Source organism: Camarhynchus parvulus, chromosome 8, assembly GCF_901933205.1.
Source record: "Camarhynchus parvulus chromosome 8, STF_HiC, whole genome shotgun sequence".
NCBI lineage: Eukaryota > Metazoa > Chordata > Aves > Passeriformes > Thraupidae > Camarhynchus > Camarhynchus parvulus.
The window spans coordinates 19,189,935-19,215,669 of record NC_044578.1 but is presented as its reverse complement, the minus strand read 5'-3'; the positions used below and the strand labels follow the sequence as shown (position 1 = coordinate 19,215,669).

Below are 25,735 nucleotides of genomic sequence, written 5' to 3'. Positions count from 1 at the left end.
TGGTATTACATGAGATTTAAGTTCAATAATGATTCTCAAAAACTTTACTATTCTTTTAGCCCTGGAAGCAATAATTTTCTCTACTTCATCAGCACTGTTTTTTCTAGATCAGCCAGCAAAGAGGCATGGAAGTTTCTTTGATACTGTTTAATGCTACCAAGTAGTAGTGTAATAAAATGCATAGTAATATGAAGACACTCAGTGTTCCTAAGAACTATCTTGATTTTTATTATTCTTTGTTGTTTTCTTTTTTTTCTTCTAAATAATTTTACCCCTCTGAAAATGTTTAAATGAAAGCCAGCCTTCACTAAATTTTCATCCTTTCATAATTTTTTCAATTGCAATGCATATTTTTCCCAGTTCAAAGCAATATTTTTCTGCTTTTAAATGGGAGGAAAAATAGATTTTGACAGTTTAATAATATTTTATTGCTTTCACTCTAGATAGATAAGAACAGATGGCTGCCTTGAGGAGTAGTTAAGCAGTGTATGTGCTATACGAAAAGTACATATTTTACAATTCAGTACCCTCCATAATAAGGAATGGTTTTTGCATTCTGCATTTACTGGTATTTGCTTCTTCTTTAGAGCTGTCTTCATAGAAAAGTAATCTTATTTTGGTTAAAATAAAAGCAAATGTGTTCATTAAAATTCAGAATTCTTCAGGGATAAGACTTACAGAAAGGAGAGACTGTTTTCAATATACAGCCTAAATCAACAGAATTGTTAAACCCCACAAATACTTTGTCTGTGTCCTATATTGAGAAGGCAGAACTGGTGAAAGGATTTGTCATTTCTCTTTGAAACCTCCACTATTTGTTTGAAACTGGATTAGAACTCTAGTTGTCAGAAAGTCACTTGCTGCCCTGGTTGTGAAACACCTGAAGATAAGAACACTCATCACAGCAATCATCATTCTAATTAGAATAGCAGATTTTAAAAAGCACTGACTTTGAATGGACCTTGGATGGGCTGCAGCTCTTTTCCTGCCCAGCCTTCACTGGTGTTGCAGCTTCATAAGCCAGGAGGAAGAGGTCTTTGCTTGAGGTGGAGCCCTCTCAGTGCAAGTTTTAGGTGCTTGTGCCAGCTACAGCCCCAGCAAGCCCCATGCAGACTCCTCTGCATGCAGATAAGGATGCAAATCATTCCAGATTTTGCTCCCTGACCTAAAACATTCAGATAAAATAAATTTCCTACTTTGGAGGACCATTAGGTAGCAGTAAAGCCTGGCTCTTCTGAATACCATTTCTCCTGTATAAGGCAAATATTTTCTCATTTGTCTTAGGGGAATATTGGATTGATCCTAACCAGGGCTGTTCTGGAGACTCCTTCAAAGTATACTGCAATTTCACAGCAGGTGGGGAAACTTGCATCTACCCAGATAAGAAATCTGAAGGAGTAAGTACCAATCTGTGTTTTCAGTTGGCAGTTGACAGTTACTATTATGCTGTTACAGTGTGGAACTAAACAGGATAATTACATTGCCACATTTTCATGTATCTGTCTTTCTAATTACATTTACATTTACATATATCTGAATGGAGCAGTGAAATGGTACATAGAGTTAACAAATACCATTTTCAACTTCAGATAGGGAATCTGTGCACCTGCTTGCTAACATGTCAGTACCTTTCAGAATGCAACACAGCTGAGCAGCCACTTACAGCATATCATCTAGTATTTGTCACCTAAAAGCTAAACCTTCCTGTGTTTCTCTTGTGGGTTCATTTATATCTATTCATGTATTCCTATGCAAAGTAGATGTAAAAGACTTTATTAACAGTGTCCCTACTCACTGTTACAGATTACATCTGCTGAGGTATATGGTATAGAGGAAGGCTTTCTGAAATCTTGCCTAAATGACAGGAATCCATTAGCATCAACATTGGTGAAAACTCATTTAGATACTTCACAGCAACAATTTATACCTGGCTCTTAACAGATTACAACAATCTCCCTCAAACAGAACTAACTCTCTCTTGGATTCCATCTGAAGTCACTAATTTGAAGGCATTCTCTACAAGAAGAACATTCCATTTCAGACCTTTAAAGTGGCTGAGATTTCAGGAAGAACCATTCTGTATTATCTAGTGTGGTATTTGTTCCAAGTAATGTAAAACCTTCACAGCTGTCAACATATGTTTCAAATACTTCTGTCTCTGCTGTTTGACCTCACAGGTTAGAATTTCATCGTGGCCAAAGGAGAACCCAGGATCTTGGTTTAGTGAATTTAAGCGAGGCAAACTTGTAAGTTGTCACTGCAATGTAACTGTATTCACAAATCAGGTCCATCTTTTCAGCCATCAGCAGATCACAGGGAATTTTACAAATATTTACATAATGAAAAGACCCCCAGCCCTTTTGCCCTAAATATCACAGCAGCTATGTGGTCTCTTGCCCCTGGACAGCAGAAGCCTGGTCTGTACTGTCCCAGAGTAATCCCAAAGGTCACCTGCACAGCTGGTGGTGAGGATCTGGCCCCTGTCAGACACACCTCACCACCAAACCTTGGGAAAGCAGCTGGAGCACAGGTCCCCCACCCCAGTCTAGATTACTGGAAATATTCTGGGTATGCAGAGGTGAGGCTGCAGGCTGACTAACTTTATGATTAACTAAAAACAAATTACCAAACAGATTCTGCTGCTTTACACTATAAGGCAGGAGTAATTCTCGCTTTCCCAGTAGAACAAAGCTATGTAATTCTTTATCCTAAATATAATGCTACATCATGAAAATCTATTTACTGAGTCATAGCTGTATCGACCTTTAAAACTTCATAAAATGTTATGTGTTGGTTGATATTTTTATTAAGGGCAGTTATATGATTCACTTTTGTCAACAATAATTTTGGTTTGCATTGTACCAAAGAAAACAGATAAATATTCATCTTTTTATATTTTCCAGCTTTCCTATTTGGATGTTGAAGGCAATTCCATTAATATGGTCCAAATGACATTCCTTAAACTACTGAGTGCCTCTGCCAGACAAAATTTCACTTACAACTGTCACCAGTCTGTAGCCTGGCACGATGCACCCTCTGACAGCTATGACAAAGCACTAAGGTTCTTAGGATCCAATGATGAAGAAATGTCTTATGACAACAATCCTTACATCAAAGCTCTCCATGATGGCTGTGCAGTAAGTAGAGCTTCAAAGAGTCTTTACAAAACCCACCTGTCATTTAAAGTGGAAATCAAACAAATCTATTTTTTCACAGCTTTCTTCTGAGACAAGCTTTGTAAACACTTCACTTGTCATATACTGATTTTTAGTAGATTTTTAACCATAGTACACTAGTGCCATATTCAATTTTCACCTATGTTCCAAAAAAGACATAACCACAAGCCAAGAAATTGAACAAACTTGGAATGGATGCAGGCTGTCAGCACCACAGTAGCAGACTATCTGCTACTGTGATGAGCACAGTATAAGGAAAGAGCAGAAGCAAAAAAGATAATGAGAGGAGGCAGCCTATAAGCAAAATATACTGATAATAAAAATCAAGGTATACACAAATAGAATAGTTATTGAATACAGCAAAAACATGTACCACATAAGTCCTATGTATGTACCCAAACATAGTGAATTAATTTAATAGTTTGATATGTGACTTTGTGTTTCCTTTTCTTGTTTTCTATATTCAAAGCCAGGTGAAGTTTCTGGATTTTACTTTTCAGAATCCTCCTTTAAGCTAAAAATCCCCAGAGGTGTCCAAGCATACATCAGCTCCCTGAGCACTCCTCTTTCAGGGTCTCTGTGGGCATAGCAACTGTTACCACTTCTGAGAAACAGAACAGTCTCTATTAAACTCTTTGAAACAAAGACATCAAAAGAACAAGGGACAGTTGAAGCCTCATTAATTATTTTGGGGTTTGATATAGGAGCATTCTGAAGGCAGTTTCTGAGGCAGAGATACAGAATTAGAGACCTGAAAGTGCCAGGATAAACACCTGAGGCAGAGATGCAGCTCAGGAGGTGCAAAGCACCTCCCCTCAGCAGATCAGAGGCTCTAATACACAACTGCTTCATGTCAGCCTTTCTGTGTGCCTTGTATTTCCATTTCACTTTTGTTATCCACTGAGGGTAAATGCAGAGCTCCAGAGAGAGCTGGAAGTTGCAGCTGTCACCAAACTGACAACACTCAGGTCTGTCAGCTTGGATGCTCCTCTGAACTCCAAGACCCTGGTATAGCTGAAAGGGGTCTCAGCAGATATAAGACCATGTAAAGGAACTGCAGTGCTGATAAGTGATGTGATGACTGGCTGAGTGATGCACAGAGGAGTTAGAGAGCCTTCTTCAGGCAGCAAGGGTGTGCCTTCAAAGCTGGTTTCTAAGTGCAGCAGTTGTCAGTCCTGTCAGAATATTACTTTCTTCTTAGCTGCTCTAATAGTAGTTTGTGAGCCAGTTACAGTGTTTCTTCTTAGAAGTGGATCTTCTCTGTTTCAGAACTAATTTGTGATTTTTTTTCCCACAGGAAATATATGTACTGCTGTGACAATATTATTGTTTATTAGATGGTATAGACATGAACAATAGAATTCTCTAAAAAACATGAAATATCTTAAATTATTTTTCTTTTATAGGCCTACTTTAGTAAGTAAAAAAATCTATGGTTCATCCTCCAACTAAAATCAAAGCATTCCATGTCACATTTTTAGAATTAAATCATAAGAAAATATAAGATTTAGGGTTTGCAATATCTGGTGCCTGTCAGGGCAATAATTTCAAAATTCTACACCTTCAGAGATAAAATATGAAGATCAACAGCATGTTAAATGCTCAGAGGTATAACAGTCTGGGTTTTCTTCTTCTCTTTTTTAACAGTCAAGAAAGGGCTACGCAAAGACGGTGCTGGAAATCAACACTCCCAAAATAGACCAGGTGCCCATAGTCGATGTGATGATCAATGACTTTGGTGATCAGAACCAGAAGTTTGGATTTGAGGTCGGTCCTGTCTGCTTCCTTGGTTAAGGTTAAGACAAAATCAGATCAACACAAATGTTGCACTTTGGTGCTACCAACCCACTTCATGCCACATGCAAGTTTTGAGTAAGGATGGCATAGAAAATGTCTTGCTGTGTATGTATGTCTTACCTAGAAAGTAATCGTCGCCCTTGTAGGGCCAGAATCACATGACTTAAACTTATTTTGCAAAGATGCTGTGGCACAGACAGACAACATAGGGCTCACTTCAGGAACACCCCCTTTGGATTCCTCTGGTGCTGTAAAAAAACCAATGACAATGGTGCTCCTTCCATTACAACAAAGAGGTGTTTAGAGAGTGTTTAATATAAACTGTAATTATTCTATGTACAGTACTATACTGTGATTTCTCTGTCCACTTCCGAAACTTGCATGTGTCTCTGAATTGCATCTGGCTCTTATTTTACAATTACAAACTACATTGTCAATACTGTGTATGTATTCTGAAAAAAATAAAACTGTAATTGCCAGTGAAGCCAATTCCATTTCTGATTAATAATAAAATCCCTTTGTATATATTGTTGTTGAAGAGCTTTGTTATTTGAAGTCGCCAGTAAAATTAAGGTGGCAAAACTGGAAGAGCTTGAGCAGCACACTCAAACGACTCCTTTCTGCTGATATCACTCTGTGACAATGAATTTAGATGATGAAATGAAAGCACTTTCAAAGGTGCTGTGTTCCATGGTGCTATACCTCAGACTTTTTATTTTCTATTCTAATTCCATAATTTCATAAGATAACTGTATATACCTAAAATAAACAAGTTTATATTTTTGGGTGGGGAAAACATGTAAGAAAAAAACAAACTTCTGTGTTAGAGAACTGTTTAAAATCTGTGAAATAAATTAGTCATATAGCTTTCCTTTTTTTTTTTTTATCTCATCTGGATTTGTTTCCATTGTGCTTATTTGGGCTACATAAATATAAAAGCTGGATTTGAAACAGTTATTTATGGATTTTTGCAGTGTTTACTTAGATGTTTGTGTAAGCAATGATGGATGTTTGCTTCCTAAACTGGATACTAAAGGTTTCACAGAATAGTCTATACAATATTTGCCCGTCCCATTAATATGAATTATTTTTCTTCCTGTTACTCCACCTGAAGGCCAGGGATGCAATATGTCTAGGTCATGTGATTCTACACAGTTGCTAAGCAACACAGGAGGGACTGCTTCCTAAAGAGCTGTCTTTGACCCAAACTTACAATTCATTGTTCAAAGCTCACCAAAAAACATGATGGTTTGGCCTTCCCTTGAACATTTTATTCAGGTAGCTGGAAGTAGAAATTACATTTTAGCTTTACAACACAAATCCTTTTGTAATTATTTTTCATAATATATGTAAGACTTGAAAAGAAATGTTTGTTTCCATTTCTTATAAATTGTTAAATTAAATAGTACTAGTTTCTGCTGGCTCGTTTCCAACTGGTATTTTCTTATGCACGTTTATACATGTAAAAGTGAGATTCCAAAAGTCAACTTCTTGCTGTTCATATTTTCTTTTATTTTTGAACCAAAGTTTGTAACTGTCACCTCAAAGAGGGAAATACAAATTTTATTAATAAAATCAAGTCTTGTTTATCTGGATTGGTCATTCTCTTGTTTCAATGTCCAAAATGCACCCACTGTCATTACTGTAATTTTATTCTGCTTCCAGACCATCCAGGCTTGAAAAAAAGGAATGTTACTACATGTGCTGGCAAGCACTGGGCAACAGCACTGGGAAGAGAAGGGCTAACAGAGAAGGTGCTGATCTGGCCATTGGCAGTAGGCAGCAAGGATAAGTTCACACATGGTTGGTATGGATTTTAGCTCCAGCACTCCAGATAATACCATCAAACACAAGACAGGAGCCTGATACTCCTTCCCCAGCCACTCACAACCTACAGTGACTGTCCATTCCTCAGTCTTGTGCTTATCCTTGTAGGACTCCATTGGGTAGGGAAATGAGCCTATTTATTAATAGGAAATGGAAGACAAGAATGAGAGCAGGACTTGGAAAGTAGTGGAACACAGGATGTCCAGCACCTTGTTTTAGACTGTGGAACCAGAACCAGCAATGGGTTCAATGACATGACGTATGCCCCCTTCTCCAAAGAACCTTCTCTCTTTTTCATCTGCTCCCGTTCTTCATGAACTCTGGCTATGTCTAAGTAAGATGTGAGGGCAGCTGCAATAAGTATGGCAGAGAAGCAGCCACTTTTTCCTGCTCAAGGGGGCTAGGCTAAGTTAGGAGCTGACCTGTTCAAGCCTATCTAAAAGAAACCTCCTTGTTTGAGTGCTTCAAGGTAAAAAATAAAGATGGTTGTGGCTTGGCAGAGTCAGGATTAGTCTGCAGCAGAATGTTGTTTCTAAGAATGCAATGATGTATTCAAGCAGCCAAATTCAAGCAGCCCAGGTTTGTGTCAGCAACATCACAAAGGAGGAAATGAACTTGACTCTTCTACTCTTTTCAACAAGAACCCATCTGGTTTATTCTTTAACATTTCTTTAGGCCTTAACCACTTACTATTTATCCTTGTCATCAAAGCATCTCACCATTGCTTGTTATCTAACTTCTCTTTGTCCATTCTCCTTTGCAATCTGCTGTTAAACACAGATTGTGGTTGTGTTGCATGGAAATGGAGTAACTCAGCACATGGCAAACCAAGCCCAAAAAATACTCCAGACCGAGGCAAAGTTCTGGCCAGAATTACATGGACATACAAGAGAGATTTAAATGACAAGCTATGACTGGAGTGGCAGAAACTGCTCTGTGTGCATGAGTGGAGTTTCTTTGCCTCTCTCTCACCCAGGATAAGGCAGTATCAACTCACCATGACTGGCACATCTCTTGGAAAACTTCATAAAATGCAACGAAGATATTTTTTTCCAGTCCAAGTGAGAGCCATTATGGCTGACATCAACAGTCACCTTGTGACACAAAAAGCTACAGAGCTTCAAAAAATAAGGACAGTGAGCTCCTTAAGATTCTTGCCCTTGGGAACAGCTTTGTTAATTTTAAAATTAATCTTTACATGCTAATGGCTGGAAGGAGAGGCCTTAATAGCCACTGGTTTTCTATTGCAAACACACTCATTTTTCTGTGAAAGAACATCTCCTATTGTAGATGCATCAAAAAAAATTACAAAGACAGGATATTAAATGTCATGTCTATTATATTTACCTGGAAACGTGTCTTATTTGTGTTCCTTTTGAAAGCACATAAATTATCAGAGGCTCATTGTTAGTTCAGTGAAAAGCAATGCCAAGATTATTGCCAAGGAGTAGATTGCTCTAAAGCTATTTATACACTTTGTTTTCAATAAAAACATTAAACATTAATACAGTGAGGAAGGCTGCAAGCTTACAGATATTCCAACGCTCTGCTCTAGCCAAAATTGGCCTTGTTTCTTTCTCAGCTCTTTGAATGAAGGCTCTGTTCTAATAAGAGAGGATGCAGCCAAAGCCCACAATGGACATGTTTTGTCTAGGTTGTCCAGGGAGCTTTGGCAGACCTTGACTTTGTTTCCAATATCTCAAGGGGGGAAGAAGTGATCTCCATCAAAACACACCTAATTTCACTAAGACAGACAAGAATTGTTAAAAAATCAGCAGTGGGACTGGGATCTAAGTGCCTCCTCTGCTCCCTATTATAATATAAAATTGGGTTTTTTAACATCAAAAAGGCAATGTAGCTAAATCTTGCTGAAGCATGAAAGAACTCCAGCTTGCATTGTGATTAAAATGTGGATGAAAATTAAAAATTCAGTCCATCCAATAAGATGCTGGACAGAAACCAAATTAATTCTCTTCTAGCCCCAGAAGTTCTCTAAACTGGATCTTCTGTTGTGTTTCAATGGTTAATTAAAAGAACCTTTCTGAGTTCACACGACTGGGACAAGGCTGCCCCCCAAGGTCATCTTAATAATCATGAATGAGCACAGCAGCCTCACACTCAGCTCCCCTCTCACCTGAATTATTTCACAGCCAGAGATCTTGCATATGGCCATAGCCCCTGTGGGCTGCAGCAGTGCAAGGCCAGTGAGTCATGGTCTCAGAGGTCCAGCCTGAAAGCTCTGAAGTTCTTCAGCACAAGTAAAAAGTAATCATAGCTACAGCAGAGCCATAAAGCTGAGTTTTTAAATTAAAAATGTTAACTAAATGAGGAGACTCGGGATGTGACTAACAAAATAAAAACATTACACTATAATTGTTGTTTCTGAAATGGAAATACTGATTTCTTCTTTATTAGTTTACTGAGAATGTTACTCAGAAAGCCCACAAAAGTCAGCCAGGGTATATCATAGAGCTGCTTGACTTCTAGAGCAGGTCCTCCTCATTACAGCAGGAAATATATTAATTGGAATGAGAGGTGGAAAGATTTAGAATAAAGTTGTTTTCATAGACATAAAAGCTTTTTCTGTCAAATATTAACTGGAAAAAAAAAGGTAAGGTTTTATATCCTATCCTTACAGTCTCTTGAGCCTGGGCCTCTTTTTTGTTACAATATCATTTCAATGGCAGCTCAGGTGAGAAAGTAGCTGTGCTTTGTGGTCCTGGTGCCCAAATCAGCTGACAAAATAACATAGCACAATGTAAGGGCTCAGGTTCTGGAAAATGCATAAAAAGATAATCTTCCTAACATTTGCTATTCAGTAACTTTCTGATTTGGATGTATGGGGATCACTTATCCCTTTGTCATTCCTCAGAAGGATTTTGGAAATATCCACTTTGCTCTAAGCCTGCAGAGTTTTTCAGTGCACAGATATTAAGATCAAAGTTGTTTACTGTCAGAAAGAGCCAAAAATGGAATTTTAAATTGTGAAAACTTTCCACAGTTCTGAAATTCTGAAAACTACAAAGAACATTTCACCTTCCTTCTCACCCTTTTTTAATTGTGATGTTTCCATTTGAAATAATGAGATGTTTTTGTCCAAACTCACTGAAAGTATTTGATTGATAGGAGGAAGTCCGATCTTGGTACCCTCACCAAGATTGTTTCCCATGTGCTGGGAGACAAGAGCTGAGTACAATACTAACAGTGGAATAAAGACACTTCTAGAAGAGAAAGGCACAATTAAATAGTTCTCAATGTATCACAGAAAGGAGGAAAATGTAGTAGGGGAGAAAAGAGGAAATAAGAAAGCAAGGAGAAATATGTGGGAGAAGAATGATAGGAGAACTTGCCTCCCTCAACATAGGGCAGGAGGGTGAGAAATCCTTATGGGCAGTCTGGGAGCATCCCATGGGATTGCTGGAACTGCAGGGCTCAGCTTTGTTTCTCACAGTCAATGCAAAGGCAGAGTGCACCGGCCCCATGGTTAGAAGGCAGCAGCAAAACTGGTTTATAAAAAACACACCTGAAGAGCAGCCAAGATTGTAAGGCTGTGTGGGAAACACCTGGAGCACTGCCTGCAGCCACATCCCTGTGCCTCGCTCTCCCTCCCCTCCCCCCCACACTCACCTCTCTCTCAGACACTCCTGACACTACCTCCTCTGCAGGATCTCTGCTCTTGTGGAGCAGCCACATTTTGCTGGGGCACTGGAAAGTGCAGGAGATCTGAAAAGGGAAGTGAGATGTTTAACTTTTAAGGTGAAGAGAGAATGGGTGATGGGGGAGGGTGATCAGGCTCAGAAATCAAAATACACCCACACTAACATACTGCCAGACTCATAAAGCCTGTCTGGACTATCCAGATTAGGAACAAGCAATTTCTGTGTCCTTTTCCTACCACAGAGAAACACGGAGACCAGGCAGCACTGAGGGCTGTCTCTGAAAGGAAAGTCAGATAAAAACAATGGGGAGATCAGCTCACACTGCTAACCCTTTGAAACCTCTCTCTGAACTTTAAAATTGACCTATTTCATTTCCTGAACACATTGACCTCAAACAAAAACCACAATATTTTGAGGAACCACATTTGAACTAGCATCACATCTTCCCATGAAAATGTTCCTGATAAAAGCAATAAAAAAATTTAAAATGGACAGTCTGCATGAACTGAGGATACCTGAAAATGTTCCTGATTAAATGATTCTTGAATATTTCAATGCATTATGCAGTTTTGCAAGTGTGCATTCATTTCTCATGTTTTACATAATCTTTCTGATGACTGTATGCACAAGTGTACCATGTAGAAACAGCGGTGAGCCAATGTGCTTACTCATTAGACTTAATGAGAAGGTTAGAATTATCTACTATAAAACAAGGATGAAAGCAAAATCACAAATTTAAAAGATAATTAAGGGCTGAAACATATGCAAGTACAGTAAGTTAATACCCCCTAAACATGCAGAACAACAAGTACATCATATAGATATACAGAAATTTGGATGCACGTTACCCAAGTGTAGCTCAGCTGTGATGGTGTATGAAATGATACATTTAACTCTAATCAGACACATAACCAAGCCAAGTGACCTCAGGTGCCCCTGATATGGCTTCCCCTCAAGGCCCTTCACTGTCTTGGTACCTCTCCAAGAGGTTTAAATCTGTCTTCTATTGTAGCACCCAAAACTGCACTCAGGGTGATACAGTTTAGTACTCCAGGAAATACTCAGAAGCCCTTCTTTAACAGGAGGCTTTAAGGATGCTTTTAGACATTTGTTCTGACCAAAACTCCCTGCAGAACCCTGGGTTTGGCACCCCCAGCAGCAGCCCCCAGGTGACCACTCAGGGCTGTGGGCCCAGCCTGAGGGGGGCTGTGCTCTGGTTCCAAAGCCCACAAGGTGACTTTGAGCCCATGTGTGTGTCAAAGGACACATTCCTCTACTTACCCCTAGATGAAACCCAACGTTATCTTTTTGTCAGGAATTTTCTTCCCCTCAATTCTCATTTCTCCTAAAAGCATCATATTCAAAATGTACCACTCCCAGCACCCACAGAGTTTTATGCATGTGAAAGAGGTAAATTCACATTCAGTTGTTACCTCTTCAAAGGCATAATTAAGGTAAAAAAACCCCACCCCACCAAATACAAAGGTTGCCCTCTCCTCCTCTGAACCTGTGCATGTGCTCTGACTCCCTGCCCATGTGCTCACAGGGCAATGGCACCCTGACCTTCCTCCCTGTCCTGCCATGCAAAACTCTTCCCGTGAGTTAGCACCACTCTGGGGTCATCCTCTCCAGAGTTTGATGTCTGCAACCTGAGCTGAGAGACCTTTTCAGAGTGAAGGAACACAAAAGGTTTGTTTTCGTTACCCAGGTGTTTCTGTGGTAGAATGAACTGCGAAACCTGAGTGGCTGTGAGCATTCAAACAGCAGGCACGCAAAGGCAATATTTAAACAGCTCTATAATAGAGCTAGGGATGTGTGTCATTGGTTTGGAAGCACTATCTAAAGTTTTTATGCTGAAAACACTTCTGTTGAGACATGAGTCATATTAAGCAGCTTTGTGGCAGATATGGTAGCTCCTCTTTCATGCAATCTCTTTCTCTGGAAGCTTTGATTGAGAACTAAGCCACATTAAGGGTTTAGTGGCTGAGTCTGGAAGCTTCCTTCAGTAAACTCCTTCCTGAATTAATTGCTGCTGGAGCTCATCACCCATAATAATATTTTCAGAATCTTTCCCCTATTATCTTCCTCTGTCAGGTTAAATTAATCTTTTTGATGTGACACACATTAAATACTGTAAAAGAGGAACAAAAATTTCACTACCCAATAGGGAGAAGCAGCAGAGTGTTGTTAGTATCCACAGGTCTGCTTTTGCACTTGGTGAAATATGAAGGACATTTCAGCAGAATTTTAAAGATAAACAGCTGAAAATAAAGAATTCCCTTGTCCACAGTCCATCACCTTTAAGGGACATGGCAAGGATTCTTCTACAGTCACAGCTTTAGGATGTTTCTATGCAACATGTACAACAAAGTGAGAGACCTACACCAGTCTTACACAGACAAGCATCAAATTATCAGTTGGGCTTTAGGCTGGGCTCTCTTCCCTTGGTTCTCCTTAGCCATGAATTGTCTTGGGCTGAAGGTATCCTATAGAAATAAATTGAATTATAAGTCTTGCTCAAAATACTCAGCTGCCAGGCAGGCAGGTGGGGATTGCAAGTTAAAACACTCCTGGGCAGGCAGAACTCCAGGCCATGGTAAATTCTTAAATTAACAAAGGTGCAAAGCATGCAGTTTCCCTTGCTAGGCACTGCTCCTAAGGGGATTGCAAAAAAAGGTCCTACCCTTAATGAGCTAAGATCCAGTTATGCAGGAAATGCAAAGACACATCTTAAATGGGATGAAAGGAGAGAAAGCTTAAGACAGCCTTGATCTGTATCCCATCTGAAAATAAATGCAAATTCTCTCTCTTGCAGATGCTTTTAGAACACTTGTAAAAAACCATACCCACAAAAATTCTTTTTCTCTAATGCTTTCATGAAAATACTAATGAACTGAAAAAAAATTCCTTGAGCTGTAAATATAGATGATGAATCTTACAGGTGTCCAAAAGTTTTAAAGCAAATCAAAATAAACTTTTTCAGTAGGCTCAGACTTCCTGTACACAGGTGTAATACATTTAGTTTTTCAACTTAAAAGCTTTTATATAAAGTTTGGAAAGAAATATTCCTTTAGTCAATACAATATTTTAAATACATGCCAGTATAAAACATACAAAATATACCTTAATAGAAGTTACTTACACAAATCTAAGTTTATATAAACATAAAAATATATTCACTCTTCACTGCAGTGAACTCAACCACTTATAAATACCTTGGTCTAATTTCACAGAACTTCCATGTTTTGTGATGGTATCAAACCAGGACTGCAGAGAGCTGAAGGTTGATACCAGGTTAAGTGAAAGAGAATCAGAGCCACTCTGCTTTTCTGACAGCCATTATGGTAATGTGATCAGTACCTTGACAGATGCTAAGAAGAATAATTTTGCTGATTGACTTTTCTTCAAACCTAAGGCTGTGGGCAATCAAAGAAAATATGAACATCTGGCTGAGCTTTTGATTGCCATGCTCACTGATATAGCACACCCAAATAAGCAACAATTAGTACAGCTTGTGTCAAAAGACCCATCAGTTAATTCAAATTAAGTCAGGAAAATTGAATCCAATTGGCATTCATGCATATTTGTATGCAAAGTTTAAATAAGATTCTTCTGCATTACATTATCCTTTATTTACAAGGGAAAAACATGCAAAGTTTTGTGGTTTAAGCAAATATCTTCAAAAGCCTTCTGACTTCTTAAAGCCAAACTGCTGGGAAAACTCTGTATACTTTAAAAGGACATATTTAGTCTAATAAACATAAAAATGTGGTGGCTTTCTCAAGTTCATATTCCTCACTTCTTTAAAAATGTCACAAATTTGGACAAGTTATTCATTTTTTCAGTAGCAATTACCGTAATGCAGAACTGATACGTGGGTAAATTTATTAACTAAGATGGTGGCCAAGATAACTACCAGACTGTAGTAAGAAAGAAAAATCTGAAAGCTGCAGACTAATTTCCTCATGTTTTTGCTTGATTCTGAGTGTAACACCCTGGGAATATGTACTTTCTTTTTTAAAAAATTACCTTTCCTGTTGGGATTCTATTTATGGTAACAGTAAATTAGGTTGCATGAGAACCTGAGATTAAAACTAATCAAAGGCAAAAGACAAGTTGTGTGCCTAATTTTTTAAAAAGATAAATTTAGAAAAAAAATAAATTTGATTTTTTATTTAATTCTTGCTCCTTGTGGTAAAAGAACTAGTCATTGTGTGGAAGTTAAGCTGTAATAATTTTATTTGTAACTTGGGTGTGAAATCTGTTTTTTTCTTAAAAAATAGTGACAGACTCTCTAGCTGAGGTGCTATCTGAGCTCAGCTAACTAGAAGTGAAATTTACTGTAATCTCACCTAAATCTTAGTTATCTTAATCTGACCTTACTCTAAAATCCTGTTACAAAATTCCAGGATTTCTGCAACCCATTCAGATGTGTTAATCTAAAGCCCAAGGCAAACCAGTGTATCTCAGACTACACAGGGGCCAGGGTCACACTGGCAGCCCCAGCTGCAGCTTTGCCCATGGACTGGGGTCACACTGCACCTGTAGCCACTGCCCCTGAGTGCTCAGTGCTGTCAGAGCCAGGGAGCTTCAGAGCAGAGCTGGGAATACCTAAAATACTGATGGAGCAGAAGAGTGACCATGCCACAGGAGAAGGGTGGGTGGGTCAGTCCATTGGCTGGGAATCACACACTACATTATCAGCTGCCACTGATGCAATGAGTGTGGCCAAGCACCTGTTACAGTCTCATTTTTCTTAGGGTTCCCTTTGTTTTGATGACAAGAAATAGGTTTTCCTAATCACTGACTCTAACACTCTTGAGAACAATCAGATCAATTAATTAGAAAACTGTTACTATGCTGCCTTCATAAATCAAGAGTTAGCTTGTGATCCATAACTTAAACAGTCTTTTAGCAGCTGTTTTCTTGAAGTTCTTTCCTTTAAAATACTAAGATCTCTTATACATCTATCTTCTGATTCAGAGGTTAAGAGTTCTTCTACTAGTGTTACCTTTAGAAATATAGTTGATGGAAAATCCCCTAGGTAGTCTAATGATATGGTCCAGTTACTCTCAAGTGCACAGGCCCCTTATAAATGCTACTCAAAAATCAATATCAATCCTTCAGTGCCTTCAAAAGATGTGGAGTAAGGGCCATAATAATGGTGATTGCCTCCAGCAAATAACTGCTCAGTGATTATACTGCAGTGGCCTGGAAGTCCAAATCCCCCTCAATAACTTTCAAAATGGATGCATGCTGGGAAATGTAAAATCATCCCTAGCAGGCAGGTCAGTAGCTGCACTTTCCAGTCAAGTACCTACTTATTTACTGTGTTGTTCTCTCATTATTGATATAAGATTTTGGGGAAGTCTGCCAAAAAAAAATAAAAATCTGCAAACCAGTAGGTCAGCATTTCAGACATGTTCAGCACAGCAAAGAATACTGTGCATCACAGGAGAATCAGCTGGCAGCCTCTCCCTTTGCCTGTTTTATTTAGAATCTGAAAGCAGACCAAGGAGAATACAAATTCAAAGACTATGGTAGTAGGGAAAAAAATCACTCGAAGTGTAAACAACAGGGCAGCATTCATAATTAGGGCCTCTGATATTTATTCTCTGAGTAAAACAGCTGCTTGCTTGGAGTCAGGAACAGGGGAATACTTAGCAAAGTTTGAAGTACTGTTACTTACTTTACCACTAAGACTCTGAATGTAATACCATGGCACTTACCTGGAGTTGAAGTTTCCATGGTTTGTACATGAGAAGGTCTCAGTGGACAGTATCAAAAGTCAGCACAGGCCAGGTGTAGCAGCCATTGCTTTGACTTTCCACATCAGCTGCACCACTGGAGTAAGAGACTGGCCACAAGTCACCCAAAGCCCAAGTTGCCTTTGGACATTGCCTTCCCACCTCATCTTCTGCATGCTGATACTGAATCAAAATTAGCCAGCCAACCAAAATTGTTTGCCAAGACATCAGGGATAGAAAGTCCTTGCCATACAGAATAGACAAACTTGCTACATTTACACTTCACCCTAACAAAACTTTTAATTAAAGATTCTGGAAAAAATTATCCATATACATACATAGATCTATTAACAGCAATGTTACTTGCTACAAGACACAATGAAGTAATTATATAATAATAAATAAACCCCGTTGGAATTAGAAAGACAGTGATGTTTTTGTATGTTAAAAACAGAAGTACAAAATAAAGATTGAAAAAGGAGAATTCCCAACTTTAAATTTTTTAATCCTGCATGGGATTTAAAATATTTTTATTTCAACCATCTCTCAAATATTAAAGTTTATTTTCTACCAGTATTCCTACCAATTTAAATGTCTTAGCAAGTTCTGGAAAACCAACCTTTTTTGCAGACATGCTGTACCATCATGTTGAGTTCTAGAGCTCCATTAACCATAATAAAATCTTTATTATGTGTTTTCCCTGCGTGTATAATATACTGTTTGTATGAATGCCTATCACAACTATCACAACTGGAAATATATTTTGCCATCTAGCAGCTGATAGTTCAAGCAATGCATAAATATTAGAATAGAGAAAATTTTAATATGATTTCAAAGCCAGTTTCATTGAAAATTGTCTGAACGGGCCACTCTCTTTGTGCCATCTGTTTCCATAGGACATTCTGGTAGCTGAGGGGGTTTTTATTTCAAAAACTCCAAAACCAAATGTTATGGCTAAATATATTCTCTGCAATAAGTATTAAATAGTGAAATAAATTAGACTAAGTACGTACCCAGGAGTAAAATTTAGGTTTCACAGGCATGAGTTCCACCAGAGGTATCAGACTCAGGGAACCCATTATGATTTAGACCTTAGTAATATGACAATAATAGGATACCTTAAGTAAGCCATTGGCTGAATCAGTCAAGTTAATCTCAACTGTATGTTAGTGAAGTCATTTTATCCACATAAATTGATTTTAGTCCATTAAGACAGTCCTTTTACTACACAGTGTGCATAATCATTGCATTTCCCTATCTTCATTTGTCTTCATTCAAAGGAGCACTGAACCACCTTGGTGCTTATTGCCATTAACAAGATTGTGGTTTACCTTAATACAGTGTCAAATGAAGTCACAAAGAGTCGTGTGGATGATAGCAAGAGAAACTGCATCAGTGTGCTCAAGGTTACTATGTAGATAAGAAATATAAATGAGGGATGAAATGCAATTTAAGCAAACACTTAGATGGAAAACAAATGTGCCATTGCAGATACACAATTCCTGAAGCAGCTGTATAGGAGTTCTCCTTCACTTGTAATTCTTATAATGGGATTGAAAATCACAAGAAATCAGAATTGCTAAGCAATGAGGAAATAGCAAATATTTTTGCTAAAGCTGCATTTCAGTGAAATTATTACCTTTTACTGACTAGATAAGCATTATAAAACAGAGAGAGTTAACTGCATGAGCATCCTAAAAGCCTGTGTATTAAAGCTCAAAAGTTCATTTGGCAGAGACTAATAGGCCTAAAAGCTTTCTAGCTCATTTTAACACCTTCTGTTTTTCTCATTAGTGCTGGCATTGATGTTCAGTTATTATTGTAGGATCTGATCATATTTACAAACCCTTGATACTTTTCCTCCTTAGAGACCTGATCTGAATCACTTTTGAATATCTAGCAGATTGAGTTCTTAGAAAGATGCAAGACTCTTTAAATGCCATGTGAAGCACAGCTACACTCTCAAACTACTGTGCTTAACTTTCCTTGAAGACACTATCTCATAAAGTACCTGCTGCTGGTTTTATCCTCTGAATCAGCTTGTGCTGATCATGGAGGATTCAGGATCCCAGACCTGACTATTCCCACACAGCTGTACAAAGTCCCTATGTTAATTTTGTCTCCAGCACTTATGCTCAACATTTCCAGCACTACTTTTAACATAACAGTCTTTTACTATGAGTCCTTGGCCTCCCATGTTTGGTAGAAAAGGAAATGTGACTCCTGAGGCCAAAGTGTATGGATGGGAGAGGATGGTTTTGCCTTTTACAGTACTAATCTTAGTAAGTTTTAAAATGCACACTCAAGGGAATATGTTAATTTGACTCACTTCACTAAAGAATCAACTTTTAGCAGCATCTCAGGTTTGCTCCCCAGCTCTTGTATGAAATGAACCCATGGGGCCTGTGCACAGCTAATAAGTCTAACGTTTTTTTAGAAGCAAAGTGGTTTGTCACTGTGCAGCAGCATATGACCTACTGAGGTCAGATCAGATGCAGATGTGTTTCAAAAACCCTTACAATTTTCATTTTCTCTGAAATTAAAAGTAAAAATGTCCGCAGGATAAGAAACATCTTCATTAAGGATGGGTATGTACTTATGTACACCTCAATCTTCCACATTAGCCATAGGGGAGTTAATCAGATGCTCAAAGTGAACTTCAGTGAACATGCAGAAGCAGCAGGTAGGTCAGAAGAAATCACTCATCTCTCACTGGCATAGCAGTCACATTATGAGAGGAATAAGAGTGATGCTATCCAAACTCAGAATGCCTCAATCCATCAGCAGGGTCAAAAATAATCAAACCTAATCTGCTAAACTGCTAATTGTTGAACTGATGTGTTTTTAGTGTGCATATTTATATGTAACTACCTTGTCAAATTCCCTAACCAATGTGTGCTACCAATAGGTAACCCCAGTACTGCCACTGCAGCTGCACCTCCTAAGAATCTTGGCTTATTCTTCTCTCTGAGAGAGGAAAAACATCAATATGACATCCCACACCCCTTGAAATCTCCCCAGATCAGGAACAAGTTAATATAGGACAGCTTGCTCTGATTCTGTCAGTGTTTATACTTAAGGCAAAAAGGGCCTGACTCTAATGACTAACAGTACAAGGACACTGATGTATAAAATTGTATCAATTAAAAGGAAACATCTACTTTCATATATTAATATAAGAATATAGTCAGATATCTGAAAACCCTTTTTTGTTCTTCCCAAATTACACATATATCATTATAGTCATCATTTTATGGATATGTGGAAAAGAACATGTTTGACTGACCTTCAAATCAACCCTCAACTTGACAGCCTAGACTGATGTACTATCCAGATCTCTATTTCTCATTCTGTTTCAACTGTCAAAAAGAATTTGTTTGTTACAAATAGGAACCCTCCAACAACAACAGAAAATAAGATACAAGCAGCCACCTTGCAATGTACCTGTTTTCAAAATTCTCTTTGCTTTTGTCTCAGTTTCAACAAAAATGTAAACCAGAAACTTCTGGACACAGACTATAACTTAACTGCAAAACAAGCACACAAGTGGCTTGCCACCACTTTTTGAAGTCCATTTTAGATCTAATTCTGTGTTTAAAAAAAGAGTCTTGACTGGAAGATTCTCCTAATTTTCTTTATGAATACAGAATGATTGCGCAATTGTAAAAAAAACCTACCATACTCTTAAAGTTTCAGATGGCCAGGATTCTAAAAAATGATTTTTTTTTTAACCAGGGTACCTTTGAAAGTCATAAATGTCACTGAGATTCCCTTGTTGTGAAGATAGGTAAGGATCGGGTGCCTGAAGTCATTGTTAGGCCTGCCAGACTTGCATTCATTGCAGGTAGAGTTTTTGCTGAAGTACATAAGCAAGCCTTGGGAACAGCTCATGCTGGGGACGTGTCCTTAGGCCAGCAGTAATTAGCTCCCTTAAGAATCCTGTAGCCACGAGGTGCCATTAGCATTAGGAAATGTACTGCACTTTGAAGATGTAAAAGGATTTCAAAGAGCTCATTGGTACCAGATTATCCACTACACTGGGATTTCTGCATTACTGTTTTCAACTCTTATTATAAAATTATAAATAGATGTTCAGACAAATGTGTAAGTTATTTTTGACAACCAGTTATTGCACTTACTAGTCAAAACCCCAAAACATAAGTTTTCACTAGGAATGTCCTTTTTGTTTAAGGAAACAAAAGTTTGTTTTCATTTATTAAGGAGCCTGAAAATCTGTTCATTTTTCTTTTTTCTGCTTGTTTACTCCTTAAAAAAAAGTTTATGGTCTGTACAAAAGAATAGAATTCTTACAAGTAACTCATTTTCTCTTCCCCGATGATACTGCAAGATTCAATGGAAAAAACTCCAACAAACCACAGAAGGATTTTGTCAGATTTTGATAACAGGACAACAGAACATAAACGTAAGCTTCAAATGGCTTTCTTTTGTTCCAAAAGCTCAAGATTAATATGAAAGTTATAATCAAAAAATCAAGTTGAAGGGGAGTCACATAGAAATCAGAAAAAAACCTTTTCCCAAGCAAGGTAATGCTGCACAGGGACAGGTTGTTCAGCAAGAACACCGCAGAGGTATCGGAGATGCAGCAAAACAAGGCCAGGACTGGCTGGACCAAGCTCTAGTAACAGCACCAACACAGCTGGGGGCCTGGTACCAAAAGACCTTTCCAAGCAAAAGTTTTCCTCCTGCAGTTACTGAAACTACCCAAGAATCATCTAAGAAAAGAGATTATAGGATTTTAATTAAAAGGTTAAATATGGTAAACCCCCTAAATACAGAAATAAAGCCAAATACTGAAATCCCAATGCAAAAAAGAGCAAAGCTTCAAATAAGGAAACATACACATTCCTCAAAGCCACACTGTAATTTAGGGTTTTTCGCTGAGTTGTACATATTATGTGGAAGCTAAGAATCCATACCTTTTCTTCCTTTCAAGTCACCCTAACAGGAATCAGATACATTTACTCTATCACAGCAAGAGTCTGCAGAGAGATTAAGTATTTACTGAAGTTACCCATATCATCTGTCATCTGCATTTCAAAAAAAAACATGTAATTTTACAATAGAAATCTGTTAAAGATAAGTACTATCATTTCAACACACTTTTCTTCATATAAGATTTTCCTTCCAGAAATTTCACCTTCAAGACTTCAAACTGTAATAAAAATTTTTATTTTATTTTCCCTGTTCAGCACTGCTTAGACTCAGGCATTCAACTCAACAATTAACACTATCAAGGTTTGTAACTGGCTGGATAAGCTGCCTGTTCTGCAGGTAAAAATTTATATAAATATAAATAAATATATCCCATTTCTCTCTAATACTTGAATCAGTGTATTCCCAACAAGAAACTGATACTTTATTCTATGATCCTGAGAGCACATCCTATTGTAGACAAGCTAATGAGAGCACCCAGCATGAAATTCAGCTCACTTCCTCATAAAAGTACATGCCCAACCACTTTATTATTCTACTTCTTTCATGAATAAATAGATCATTATTCCACTACAGTTTCAAATACAGCAATTTCAAGAGACTCAGCTTTAGCTGGGGAAGAATTAGCTCATGCTACAAATGTTCAGAATTTTAAAATCTGGAGATTTATGTTTCATCTTCTCTACCAGCCAATATCACATCTGTAGCAGTATTTTTCTTGCACGGGGATTTTCCCATATTTTTGGACTGAAACCTCAGAGAAAATTATTTTTCAATCATGGTGATTTCACTATAAAACCAAAAAAAAGAGACCTACATTAACCAGACTCAGAATTCAGTGCCTATATAAATTCCCTACATGAAACAAGTGACCATCTGCTCCACTTGCCTATGAGCAATATTAATATCTTCTCTCTTTGCTGCCCTATTTATCCCCCTTCCCCCCATCCCTGCTTTATCTTACATCCTTTTCTCCATACAACACTACCCACCTATTTTTAACTCATGTCTTCCAAATTTCCACTTGGCTGCCCACCTCATCAACATATGTTAGATCTGTTTGCTGGTGCTACAGACCTCCTATCCGGGACCATTTATGAACCATCTTGTAGCTGGCACGGTCATTTACATGACTTAAAGGCATTTACAAAATGTCACCACCTCAGGACATATCCTCAGAAGAAGCTTTTAAAAACAAATTCTAAGGAAGTGTCTGACCTTAGAGTGTCTTATTGCTGAAGTTTGAGTCTCTAGTGATTATCTTACAGCTGTTCAATACCAATTCTGGGTTTCATATAAATGTGTAAAGTCCTTCTTGTACATAAGCCCAGAAACAATGCAGAGCTACTCATCTGAGCTTTTCTAATTATTCTTATACCATCAGCAAAGGAATTCTTATAGATAGGTTTGTCATAATACCTTGTTGACATTTTTTATTTAACCATTGTGTCTTGAAGCTCAGCAATCTCTGCAGAAGAATAGAGCTATGGACTACAGCTGCAACACTAATTAACAGACATACCAAATATGAATGTTTTAGTAAGAATTTTTTTAAGAAGTGTATTGGATGTCAAGAAGCCAGGAAATGCTTGGAAAATCAAGTTTTATATCCTGGAAAATTTGATACTCTGCATTAGAATATATTGAGCTGAAATGCTGGGCAGCAAATTACAGCAAGGGCCTTGTGTGTGCCCCTATGCATTATTTCTCTGGTGTTGATGTTTACCTCGCCTGCCCTTTGAGTAGACTGCAGAATTTGGACAAATTTATAAACTTACCAGTAATTTCTAAACTCTAAAATACTGCAATACAAAGTACTAGCAGCAGTCATGTGGAAGAGATTTACTGATTAGGCAGCCCAAGTTAATTATTTGAGACATAGTAGTTTTACCATTGCTGTCTCATGTTTGTAAGCAAGACAAAGGAAACAGATGCACTTCGCTATATTCTGATTCTCTGAAAAATGCCAAACCATGTTTATATAAGAAATCTAGAAACTCATCTGAGTTCCTCTGCAGAAAAAAAATTAGCAAAGTCAAAAGATAAATGAAAACAACTGGTTCCACTACTGTATTGTCTCAATATATCTGGTATTGTCCTCGAGTATCTAGAAGCGCTAATACACAATATTTAAACTAATCCTGGCTCAGAGGTGAGGTCTGAAGGTAGATACAGAGATTTTATTAATCCTTCTCTAGTACTGATTTTACTCTGATAATATTAATTCTTTTTCTCCATTGTGTTGGTGTCCTTAGGGTCAGGCTATACCTAACCCAAATATCACCTAAAAAGGAAGCTATAATAGAGATAATTTATTTGATTTGTCTTTATCTAATTAATTACTTCATCCTGCACTCACTTTCCTTTATTTTTGCAATTTCCTGAACCAAGAGAATGAACTGTTACTGACAAAGGAAAAGGAGAAAAAGAAAGGGAGGGGTAGAGAGAGAGAAGATGGAATCTTCATTTGTCTGCATTTCTCTGTATCTCAACTTCTACTTTGCATTCAGATAGATTCAGTGCTAAAAAATCCTCATTAATAAATAAAAGCAACCTTCTAACTCTGTGTTACTTTTGGTCCTGAGGAACATCAAAAGACTGTGCAAACCTAAAGTAAAATGCAATCAATTACCAAGCTCAGGGGATTATTTCACCAAAGCAATTGATTTAACTTCACCACTGCCGCCACCTCTCATTGGAAACATATCAGCTATTTAACAGCACACTCATAATACAAGGTAACAAATTACCTCAACATTTCCTAGGGAATAACCTTTCAGTCTTTCACTGGAAGAAGACAGGTCAAAAATCGCCTTCTCTTCTTCTCTTTTCAGTTCATCTGATCTCTACTATACCTACAAGAAATATATTATAAAAGAAGGGAATCCTACTGAAGATTTCATACTGTAGAATGTATGGCTTAGGTTTTAGGAAATAGATAATGGGATCTTTAATGACTACACACAACAAGGATTGGGACTTGTCACATCAAACTGCATTTCTATTTAATAGCACAACAGGAAATAGACTTCAGTGAGAAACATGACTCAATACACAAATGCAGGGTTTCCATCAGTGCAGATATTCTATCCACGTGTGATCCCAGAGGGAGTACATGCAGGACTTTGAGGACTGACATTCATCTCAACAAAATAGAGTGTTCTGAGCTTGACAAGGGGCACTACCTAAAAAGGAAAAGGAGACACTGTCCAAGATATCATATCCAAAGAAACTTGTTTATTTCTTTGTCTTGCTATACATTTTTTACTCTGTCAAACAGGGAATTGATTCCTTTGCTTCCCTTCTCTTGGGCTGGGGCCATATCCTGCTTTCACTGTGTATCTAAAGAGATAGCACTCTCTGTTGATGTCAATGCCCTTCAGACTCTTCCCATACTAGTAATAAGGAAATTAGATTTCCCCTTTTCCAAAAGTGCTGAAAAATCTAGAATTGCCGTTATCACTCAGCAAGATACTGCAATGTTTTTCACTGTGTTGTTGGTTATGAAAAGCTACATAACATAACACAGAAATGAAATAACTTCATTTTCATCACCAATTCCTTCTTTCTAACATTATTCAGTATGTGGATCATCTGTCCTGCAGTCATTCCCATGATCAGATATTGAAACTTAGCTTTAAAACTTAACTTTTCTCAGAAACCATAATGCCAGAGACTGGAATCTTTCTCATGTCACAGGGTTCTGTCAGGGAAATCCAGCAAGGTGAAATCATTCAAGCAATCACAGTTGCACAGAGGAGAATCAAAAAGCCATAATATACCCAGCTGGACAATAGAGGAGCCCCATGTGCTGAGTAGCAGCTGCCATTCTGATAGAAGTGCTCATTAAGAGCTGCCAGTGTTCATGCAGTAAGCTGGAAATGCCTGACTCCAGGAACATAATAGGCCAGAAATTGCCAAGTGTCAAGAACACAAAGTGCAGATCACCAGCAGCACTTTAAAGCTCCTATAATTCCTGAAGATCTGTTTGGAATGCTATTCCTCTTGAAATCTGTCAGCCCATGGGTCTGCCTGACCCCCCTTGCTGCCTGTGTGGAGTCAGCTCTACCAGCACACAGGTGTGAAACAGCATTTCCCCTGCTTGCAACCAGTCAGAATGAAGACAGAGTTATAAATATTGAAATAGATTCCCAGATGCCAGTGTCTCAGGACAGGTGGGAATGTAACAGTGCACAAGTGTCTAAAAGCACACAAGGACTGTTCAGGTAATAGAACTTCTCTGAATAAGGATTTTCTCTGGCTTTGGCAACAATAACCCACTGAGGTTTTATTTTCTCCCCCTCAAATCAGAATTGTTTTCAAATCAGCACTGCTCTAAAGAGGACAATTTAAAATGTAATTCAATCTTTATTTGATACATGTTGACATATATAAAGAATTGCCTTCACTAAGGCAATTTTCAAAGGTTTTTTGTGTTTTGGTTTCATTTTTTTCTCTTTTTCTTTCAGCCAAACCTGTAACAGAGTAAAAGGAAAATTAAGGAAATTAAGGCGGTATGTAAGGTGGCATTTCTTTAAGTAGAAATAAAAAGTATGGCAAACCAGTGAGAAACTCA

At 38.0% G+C, this 25,735-nt stretch overlaps 1 protein-coding gene across 6 annotated transcripts in view; it reads left to right on the top strand.

Annotated features, from left to right (window-relative positions):
- The window catches only part of COL11A1 (collagen type XI alpha 1 chain), a 124,266-nt gene extending 117,698 nt beyond the window's left edge, over positions 1–6,568 (top strand). For 5 of the 6 annotated variants that reach the window (XM_030953156.1, XM_030953151.1, XM_030953154.1 and 2 more), the window contains 4 exons: positions 1,285–1,397; positions 2,178–2,246; positions 2,904–3,137; positions 4,824–5,427. In XM_030953156.1, the coding sequence (XP_030809016.1) occupies positions 1,285–1,397; positions 2,178–2,246; positions 2,904–3,137; positions 4,824–4,970 (563 nt within the window). In that variant the 3' untranslated portion in view covers positions 4,971–5,427. Of the gene's footprint in view, positions 1–1,284; positions 1,398–2,177; positions 2,247–2,903; positions 3,138–4,823 lie in introns of all 6 variants that reach the window. The other variant, XM_030953150.1, reaches the window with a different exon arrangement.
- The last annotated feature ends 19,167 nt before the right edge of the window (positions 6,569–25,735 follow it).